Source organism: Setaria viridis, chromosome 3 (assembly GCF_005286985.2).
Source record: "Setaria viridis chromosome 3, Setaria_viridis_v4.0, whole genome shotgun sequence".
In the NCBI taxonomy this organism is placed as follows: domain Eukaryota; kingdom Viridiplantae; phylum Streptophyta; class Magnoliopsida; order Poales; family Poaceae; genus Setaria; species Setaria viridis.
In genome coordinates, this window is record NC_048265.2 from 12,668,923 (window position 1) to 12,678,595 (window position 9,673).

The 9,673-nt window shown below is 52.6% G+C and overlaps 1 protein-coding gene across 1 annotated transcript; it reads left to right on the plus strand.

Moving 5' to 3' along the window:
* Positions 1-310: 310 nt before the first annotated feature.
* LOC117847755 (chaperone protein ClpB1) lies at positions 311-4,014 on the plus strand. Its single transcript, XM_034729033.2, has 6 exons — positions 311-1,891; positions 1,998-2,279; positions 2,375-2,715; positions 2,809-3,088; positions 3,198-3,395; positions 3,493-4,014. Exons 1-6 carry the CDS (start codon positions 554-556, stop codon positions 3,793-3,795), a joined length of 2,742 nt encoding a protein of 913 aa, XP_034584924.1. The 5' UTR covers positions 311-553; the 3' UTR covers positions 3,796-4,014.
* Positions 4,015-9,673: the final 5,659 nt, after the last annotated feature.

Genomic DNA, 9,673 nt, shown 5'->3' on the forward strand with positions numbered 1-9,673 from the left:
TGCCATCGCCGCATACCATAGCTGTCGTCAGTCATCACGTGCCTATTCCGCTTTCACTAGAGAGAAAAAAAATCCTCGCTTGTGGATGACTCATGGGCCCAACAGCACGACTCACCGAGACCGCTACGCTGGGCCCCATCCGCCAGAGACTTCTGGAAACGCCATCCAAGCCGGCACTGAACAGCCGCATCCGAGTGCGCCCCAAGCGTCGCGCATCGGAAGCACTCCCGTCAGCGATCCAACGGCCCAGGGACACACGGGCCCACATGTCATAGAACCCTCTCGCACCCTCCAGCTTCTTCGTCCACAGTCCCGTCGCTTCCTTCCAAGCTTCCACGCCCTTCTGGGCTCCCGGCGAACGCTCCACTCCGCCTTCTTATGCTCACCGCTCTCCGGCACCGAGGCACAAGTACCAAGCAGAAACGCTAGCTGAAGCAACGCAATCCCGCAAGCACCTGGTGATCTTATCTCATTCAGAAGCCAGTAGAGAGGTAGAGATATTTCTTGCCGCTTGTTGTAGCAGAGTGTGAGGAGTAACAAGAGAGCGGCAGCTATGAATCCGGACAACTTCACGCACAAGACCAACGAGGCGCTGGTGGCGGCGCACGAGATGGCGTCGGAGGCCGGCCACGCGCAGCTCACGCCGCTGCACCTGGCGGCGGCGCTGGCGGTGGACAAGGGCGGCATCCTGCGCCAGGCCATCACGGGGGCGTCGGGCGGCGACGGGGCCGCCGGGGACTCGTTCGAGCGCGTGCTGAGCAACGCGCTCAAGAAGCTGCCGTCGCAGTCCCCGCCGCCGGACTCGGTCCCGGCGTCCACGGCGTTGATCAAGGTCATCCGCCGCGCGCAGTCCGCGCAGAAGAAGCGCGGGGACTCCCACCTCGCCGTCGACCAGCTGCTGCTAGGCCTGCTCGAGGACTCACAGATCTCCGACTGCCTCAAGGAAGCTGGCGTCTCCGCGGCGCGGGTGCGCGCCGAGCTCGAGAAGCTCCGCGGCGGGGAGGGCCGCCGCGTCGAGTCCGCGTCCGGGGACACCAACTTCCAGGCGCTAAAGACCTACGGCCGCGACCTCGTTGAGCAGGCCGGGAAGCTCGACCCCGTCATCGGGCGCGACGAGGAGATCCGCCGTGTGGTGCGTATCCTCTCGCGCCGCACCAAGAACAACCCGGTCCTCATCGGCGAGCCAGGCGTCGGGAAGACGGCCGTCGTAGAGGGCCTCGCGCAGCGCATCGTCCGCGGTGACGTTCCCAGCAACCTCCTCGACGTACGCCTCATCGCGCTCGACATGGGCGCGCTCGTCGCCGGCGCCAAGTACCGCGGCGAGTTCGAGGAGCGCCTCAAGGCCGTGCTCAAGGAGGTCGAGGAAGCCGAGGGGAAGGTCATCCTCTTCATCGACGAGATCCACCTCGTTCTCGGCGCGGGCAGGACGGAGGGTTCCATGGACGCGGCCAACCTGTTCAAGCCGATGCTCGCGAGGGGCCAGCTCCGGTGCATAGGCGCCACAACTCTGGAGGAGTACCGCAAGTACGTGGAGAAGGACGCGGCGTTCGAGCGGCGGTTCCAGCAGGTGTTCGTCGCCGAGCCCAGTGTCGCCGACACCATCAGCATCCTGAGGGGGCTCAAGGAGAAGTACGAGGGGCACCACGGTGTGAGGATCCAGGACCGCGCCCTCGTCGTCGCCGCGCAGCTCTCAGCGAGGTACATCATGGGCCGGCACCTGCCCGACAAGGCCATAGATTTGGTGGACGAGGCCTGCGCCAATGTGAGGGTGCAGCTCGACAGCCAGCCGGAGGAGATCGACAACCTCGAGAGGAAGAGGATTCAGCTTGAGGTCGAGCTCCACGCACTCGAGAAGGAGAAGGACAAGGCCAGCAAAGCCCGGCTGGTTGAGGTGCGTAATCTGAATTACTGAATTTTCTAGTCGTGTCTCAAATCTCGAGTAAACGAGTCCTCTTTATTTTCATACCAACGTTGCTTAACTGTAACCATTTTTTCAGGTCAAGAAGGAATTGGACGATTTGAGGGACAAGCTGCAGCCCCTGACCATGAAATACAGGAAGGAGAAAGAGAGGATCGACGAGATCAGGAAGCTGAAGCAGCGCCGTGAAGAGCTGATGTTCAGTTTGCAGGAGGCCGAGCGCCGCATGGACCTGGCCCGTGTGGCCGACCTCAAGTACGGCGCCCTCCAGGAGATCGACGCCGCCATCGCCAGGCTCGAGGGCGAGACAGGGGAGAACCTGATGCTTACTGAAAACGTCGGTCCTGAACAAATTGCAGAGGTATGACTGCGACTACAGAAATTTCTAGAGCGGTACTGAATCCTCTTATCGTGCATTGTGCACCGTGCTGAAATGGTGGCGTTTCTTGTGAGCAGGTGGTGAGCCGATGGACTGGCATTCCGGTGACCCGGCTCGGGCAGAACGACAAGGAGAGGCTGGTTGGCCTGGCTGACAGGCTGCACCAGAGGGTGGTCGGCCAGGCAGAGGCCGTGAGCGCCGTTGCGGAGGCGGTTCTCAGGTCGAGGGCCGGTCTTGGCCGGCCGCAGCAGCCCACCGGCTCCTTCCTCTTCCTGGGCCCGACTGGTGTGGGCAAGACCGAGCTCGCCAAGGCCCTCGCCGAGCAACTGTTCGACGACGAGAACCTGCTTGTCCGCATTGACATGTCCGAGTACATGGAGCAGCACTCTGTCGCTCGGCTGATCGGAGCACCACCTGGGTAAGTAGCACATGCAATCCTCAGATTTTCAGTGACATTTAGCTTGCAATCAACTGGATTTTGGGTGCTGACTTGGGATTTCCGTGTCTGAAGCTATGTTGGCCATGAGGAGGGCGGGCAACTAACGGAGCAAGTGAGGAGGCGGCCGTACAGCGTGATCCTCTTCGACGAGGTGGAGAAGGCGCACGTCTCCGTGTTCAACACGCTGCTGCAGGTGCTCGACGATGGGAGGCTTACCGACGGGCAAGGCAGGACGGTGGACTTCCGGAACACCGTGATCATCATGACGTCCAACCTCGGTGCTGAGCACCTCCTTGCCGGGATGGTGGGCAAGAACTCCATGAAGGTCGCTCGCGATCTCGTCATGCAGGAGGTATGCAACTCGAATCATCCGGAACCATCCATGTGCATTCGAAATTTCTCCTCTTCTCTGCAATGTGATGCTCAATTCGAGTGGGTTTGTTTTGTGTGTGTGTGTGCAGGTGAGGAGGCACTTCCGCCCTGAGCTGCTGAACCGGCTCGACGAGATCGTGATCTTCGATCCCCTGTCCCACGAGCAGCTGAGGAAGGTCGCTCGCCTTCAGATGAAGGACGTGGCCGTCCGTCTTGCCGAAAGGGGCATCGCTCTGGCAGTCACCGACGCTGCGCTGGACATCATCCTGTCTCTTTCTTATGATCCGGTATGTGATCATAGCATCCATTTGAATTCTGATCCGTCAGAAAACTTCTCAAGACATTTCAATTGCATTGATACTGACTCTGTTCCGTGATCTTCAGGTCTATGGCGCGCGGCCCATCAGGAGGTGGATCGAGAAGAGGGTGGTGACGCAGCTGTCGAAGATGCTGATCCAGGAGGAGATCGACGAGAACTGCACGGTGTACATCGACGCCGCGGCCGCCAAGGACGAGCTGGCCTACAAGGTGGACCGGAGCGGCGGGCTGGTGAACGCCGAGACGGGACAGAAGTCGGACATCCTGATCCAGGTCCCGAACGGCGCCGTCAGGGCCGACGCCGCGCAGGCCGTGAAGAAGATGCGGATCATGGAGGAGGAAGACGAGGACGGCATGGACGAGGAGTAGAGGTCCTGATGGCCTTGCCCGGGCAGGCGGGGAAGCTACCAGCTCTTTTGGTCCGGCGCTGTCCTGGAGTGTTTGCCAAATAAGCCTGTAGATAAGCCGTGTTGCCAAGGCGTAATGTGACGCTTGTGAAGATGTTGTTTTGAACTCTGATGCTTTTGTAAGGAGGTTGTTTGTCAAAACATCTGCAGAGGAATGGATGGATGAATGATGCTTTTGTAAGTCTTGGTACATGCGACGGCGCCAAAAGAACTCTCAGTACATTTGCTGATCCAACTGAATACTGAATGTTCGCCTTTTTCAGTGAAAATACTGAAAATTTTCATATGTCCATCAGAACTATCCAAAATCACAGAAACGCCTACGAAAATATGCAACTCTGAAGTCTGAAGAGACGAAGAAATGTTCGTTGACGTGTGGCTTTCAGAGTTAGCTGAGATAAAAAATAGTACACTCCGTTTCAATTTGTAAATAGATATTATTAGTAATATCCCGTTGCAAGAGGAGAAAAAAATCGTCGCACTTAAAATTCTAACTTAATAAATATGTAAAAAAAAATCAGATGATAACTTCTAATTTATGATCCCATTAACAATTTCTAAAATGTACAGAAAAAAAAATCATCGCACTTAGAATCCTAACTTAATAAATATGTAAAAAATCAGATGATAACTTAATAATTTATGATCCCATTAACAATTTCTAAAATGTACTTCAAATTTGTGCGCATAGAATTCTAACTTGATAAATATGTGAAAAATTAGATGATACTTATAATTTATGATCCCATTAACAATTTCTAAAATGTACTTCAAATTTGTGCGCAAATTGGTCTCATTACCGTGACGGCGCCACACAGTGGGTTGGGTTGCAAGAGCAACCTTGATGCACATGGTGGAGCCAAAGATCCAGGTTGGGTTGCAAGAGCAACCATAATGCACATGGTAGAGCTAAAGATTCAGGTTGGAGTGCAACAGCAACCATGATGCACATGGTAGAGCCAAGGATCCAGGTTGGTCGAAGCAGTAACATCCAAAGGAGTAACACACAAATGCAGTTGTTTTCTTTAGAGTTTGAGGGGGCGTTTGGATAGCAGGGGCTAAACTTTAGTCCTGTCACATCGGATGTTCGGATACTAATTAGGAGGACTAAACATAAGCTAATTACAAAACTAATTGCAGAACCCCTAGGCTAAATGACGAGATGAATTTATTGAACCTAATTAATCCATCATTAGCGAATGATTACTGTAGCACCACATTGTCAAATCATGAACTAATTAGGCTTAATAGATTCGTCTCGCGATTTAGCCTAGAGGTTGTGTAATTAGCTTTGTAATTAGTCTAGGTTTAATACTCCTAATTAGTGTCCAAACATTGGATGTGAGGGAGCTACCCCTGATTCATGGAGTTCGATTTGTGAAGAAAATGGAGTTTCCTTTCCCTCGTACTATGTGTTGTTGATGTGAATATTTAAAATAGTTGGTGATGTGAGGCTGAGCTCACATCTACTTTATTAGAGGAAATCTAGGCGCACGAATCTTCTTCTCGAAGTCAATAATATGAAGAGATGGAAGTGGTGACACCAATGTATAACATAAGTTACGTTGGTTGGTATGTTTTTCATGCACTCGTTTTGTTTTGAAATCTGAATTTATTTGGAAAAAAATAAAAGGTTTGAATGACGCAAAACTCATGACACTTTATCCAATATAAACAGCTAGTGTTCCAAGCATCAATCAGGATGGAATTTTTTTCCCCCCTGAGGCTAGACTTCGTATGCATGGCCATGCTCCGTGCCAAGCAAACCTTTCGTGCGAGACTGCGAGGGGAGTCCGGTGTAGATTGCTGCTGCCCCTTCCATCTTACAGCGCACATGCGCTCAACCGGTCAGCTAGCCCAGGCTTGTGACACATCGGCTCACATGGCACGGCCACCAGCGACGCGTGGAGAATTGAAGGGCGCGTGGAGCGTTCCTGCCGTACGCCCGTACGCGTGCATATACCGCGCAGGCGGGACATGCGGTGCCAGCCAGATTGCCGGCGTCTACGCCCTGAACCAGTTTAGGCCCCGTTTGAATCCAGAAAGATTTTGAGAATCCGGAATCCAAAAGCTGTACAGCTTCCAATCAGCTTGGATTCTGCTGCAGATTCCACAATCTGGATTTTTGGATTCTCAAAATCCCGGAAGCTGGAGCGGGATAGCTTTTAGCAGCTTGTGGATGGAGAAATTACCATTTTGCCCATGTTCATCCGGTAAAATTTCGCCCAATCTGCCATTCTTCTCTACCGCCTCCTCCTCTGGATCTCTCCATCTCCATCTCCCGCACCCCACCGGATCTCCATCTCCCAGCCCCGCGCCTCCTCCCCGCCCGGCGTGCGGCGGGCCACCCGCCGCCCGGAGCTCCACCCCACCGCACCTCCTCCCCGACCAAGGTCCGGCGGGCCGCGCGCCGCCCGGGCCTCCGCTCGCACCGCGCGTCCTCCCCGTCCAAGCTCCGGCGGGCCGCGCGCCGCCGGGACCTCCGCCCCCACCGCGCCTCCTCCCCGGCCGCCGGGACCTCCGCCCCCACCGCGCCTCCTCCCCGTCCAAGCTCCGGCGGGCCGCGCGCCGCCCGGGCCTCCGCTCCCACCGCGCCTCCTCCCCGGCCAAGCTCCGGCGGGCCGCGCGCCGCCGGGACCTCCGCCCCCACCGCGCCTCCTCCCCGGGCAAGGTCCGGCGGGCCGCGCGCCGCCCGGGCCTCCGCTCCCACCGCGCCTCCTCCCCGGCCAAGCTCCGGCGGGCCGCGCGCCGCCGGGACCTCCGCCCCCACCGCGCCTCCTCCCTGCCCAGGTGCCGGCGGCCTGCACGCCGCCAGGAGCTCGGCCCCCACCGCGCCTCATCCCCTCCCAAGTTGCACGCGCCGCCAGGCCCCCCTACCGTGCCTCCTCCCCACCCAAGTGTCGGGCCGCGCTCGCCTCCTTCTCCGTCCGCAGATGAAGTCGCAAGGGGACCTCGACGACGACGAGTTCTTCAGCCAGCCCCCGAGCTTTTCCCTTGCGGCTTTCCCCTCTGGCGGTCGTGGCGCAGGACGTCGTCATGTACCTGGCGGATTGGAGGGTCTGGACCTCAACTCGGAGGCCATGGACTTCAATGACAACATGTCGTACTTGGACCTTCTACGCTCATCGCCTGCCAGATTGGTTGGGGATGGCGACCTCCTTGGTGGCGCTAGGCATGGCGCTGGCCGTGCCCCCGGGCGTGGCGCCGGTCGTGGACGTGCTTCTAGCCGTGCCACTGGGCGTAGCGGCAGCTGTGGACGTCGTGCAGGTGAACAGGATGTCGGCATCCCTTCTCGGTCAGTTGGAGGTGCACGAGGACATGCTCGTGCCACACCGAATCGTCGTCCTACCACCACTGCATCACGTCAATTCCTTCCACCACGTCCTGCTGGAGGACAAAGCAGTGGCGCAACTCCTAGTGTTGCTGATGATGCATTCGATGTTGGTCTCCAGAATCCTAGCACATCTACATGGAGCCTGAACCCCTCCAACGAAGAGGCCGACGATCTTCAGGACATTGATGCATCGGTATAACTATTTCCTTTTACTCACATATTTTAGTAATTTCACTAGTGAACAGAAAAAGTGCAACAATTGAGTTTTTACACAGGGATTTCACAAATTGAAGTGTAGCCATCAGTATGGAAGGAAACAAGATTAGGCAGTACATAAATAGATTGATATGAATCACCTGGGATCAGGCACATCTATATGGACAAGTTGGACCACATACTATGTTAGGAATATAAACTGTAGAGTTCAGGATACAGCATAGTGATGTAGCATTGGAACCAGATCTATTGGTGGCAAGCTATTGAGCATGTCAGTATATTGATTCGCATCCCTTTCGAATTGAATATACGGAGGAATGTAGGAAACTGTGTTGCAACAATCAGATTACTGTGATATCAAATCAAGTTCTGCAATTTATAATACTATGGACCGTACGATTTACAGTTGCGAAAATATAAGAAGCAAAAGCATATCGATTACATTCCTTTTCTCCTGAATATACGAAGAATATTATGAAACTGTGTTGTAATAATCGGATTATTATGATATCAAACCAAGTTCCCTAATTGATGATATACTATGATCCTTACCATCTATCAAGTTTCTGTATTATATATTTGTATGACCCAAGGAATCTACAATATTATGGTAGCACCTTTCTAGATATTTCTGTTATCATTTTCATGTGCCTACCGTAAGTGTTCCCAAAATAGCTCTCTTGTAACTAGAGGGGAGTTGTATATTTCTGTAGTTAGTCTGGGCACCAAGGAAAGACCTTATGACATTATTTACAAATTGTCTGCAACGTCGTGCAACATTGTTGAACTAACATAAGTTTATTCAAGTTGCAACTGTTATACTTTAATTCAGCTGACAGTCTTTGACGTGCTTCACTCAAAGCATATGACAGTGGAAATTGTGGGATGAATGGTAGTTGCTATATTGTATTTTTTATCCACTTGACTCAGTTCTATTTTTTCACCTGTGTCATCATAATTCTATTTGTATAATAGACCGACGACCTATTTGACAAGGCTGACTGGGCCAATAGCGCCAATAATGCTGCATTCTGTGAGCTTTGTGTTGAGGAAATTACAGCCGGTAACAGCAATAAAGGACACTTGACTAATAGGGCCTACAACAACATAGCTGCGAAATTTGAAGAGAGGACAGGACTGCGTCACTCCAAGCAGCAGTTCAAGAACCGATGGGATGCCCTTCGACGCATGTATGCCTTCTGGTTGTATGCAAACAAACAGAGTGGACTTGGATGGGGTAGGGGCACGGTCGTGGCAGATGACGCTTGGTGGAAAAAGCACACAAAGGTATTTGACGCCTATCCCCTGCTACTTCCATATTGAACATACTTGTGAGACATAAGCTTTGTGCATTAATATCTTTTCTATATTCATTTCAGAATCATGGCGAATGGAGGAAGCTGCGATATGGGCCTCCAGATAATCTAGATGAGCTTCAAGTGATGTTTCAGAATATTGCGGTGGATGGGTCATCTTCTTGCATACCTGGCGAACAGGTAATTGAAAGTGATGAAGGTGATGAAGGTGATGTTGGTGACAGGAGTCCTGAACGTACCCTTCCTAGAAAGCGGTGCAGGAGTACTAGCACTACTGCAACTAGCCCGAGGAAGAGGACAAAGAGTCCTATGGTGAAGGTAATGAAGGGGATATGGGAGACTATGCAAGAAAATTGTGCTGTTGCTCAGAAGGCATTGCAGGGGGACTACATTTTCGAATCTGTACAACACTGTATGCGTTTGGCGGTAGAGAGTGGGGCAGTTGAAGGAACTGATGAGCATTTTATGGCTAGCAAATTATTTGTCAAAACAGAGCATCGTGCCGTGTTTCTCAGTTTGACCACCAAAGAAGGAAGGCTAGCCTGGTTGAAGAGGTGGTGCCAGGAGAAGAAAAACAAGTAGACAATAAACTTGAAGGTCTCTTTTGTGATGTGTGATGGGCAGGAGAAGGAAAGAAGTACACAGTTAACTTGTGGCATGTATATATGATCTCTTTTGTGATGTGCTGTCCAGAAGAAGAACAACAAGTAGTTTGTGAAGTATGGCATGTATATATGACAAACTCTTTTGTTATGTGGGATGTCTATTTTGTTAAAGTCTGTGTTATGGTTATATATTAGTCATCACCTTTTATTTGGGATTTTTGTTTGACGTATTTTTGTGTTATGTAGATGACCTATTCCTCAAGTGATGATGATGATGAGTCAGCGAGTAAATCTTCTTCAACTGATGAAGATGAAGTAAATAGGAATGCACTGGGACAATTGGAGCTTGTGCATCAATTTGGAGCTGTG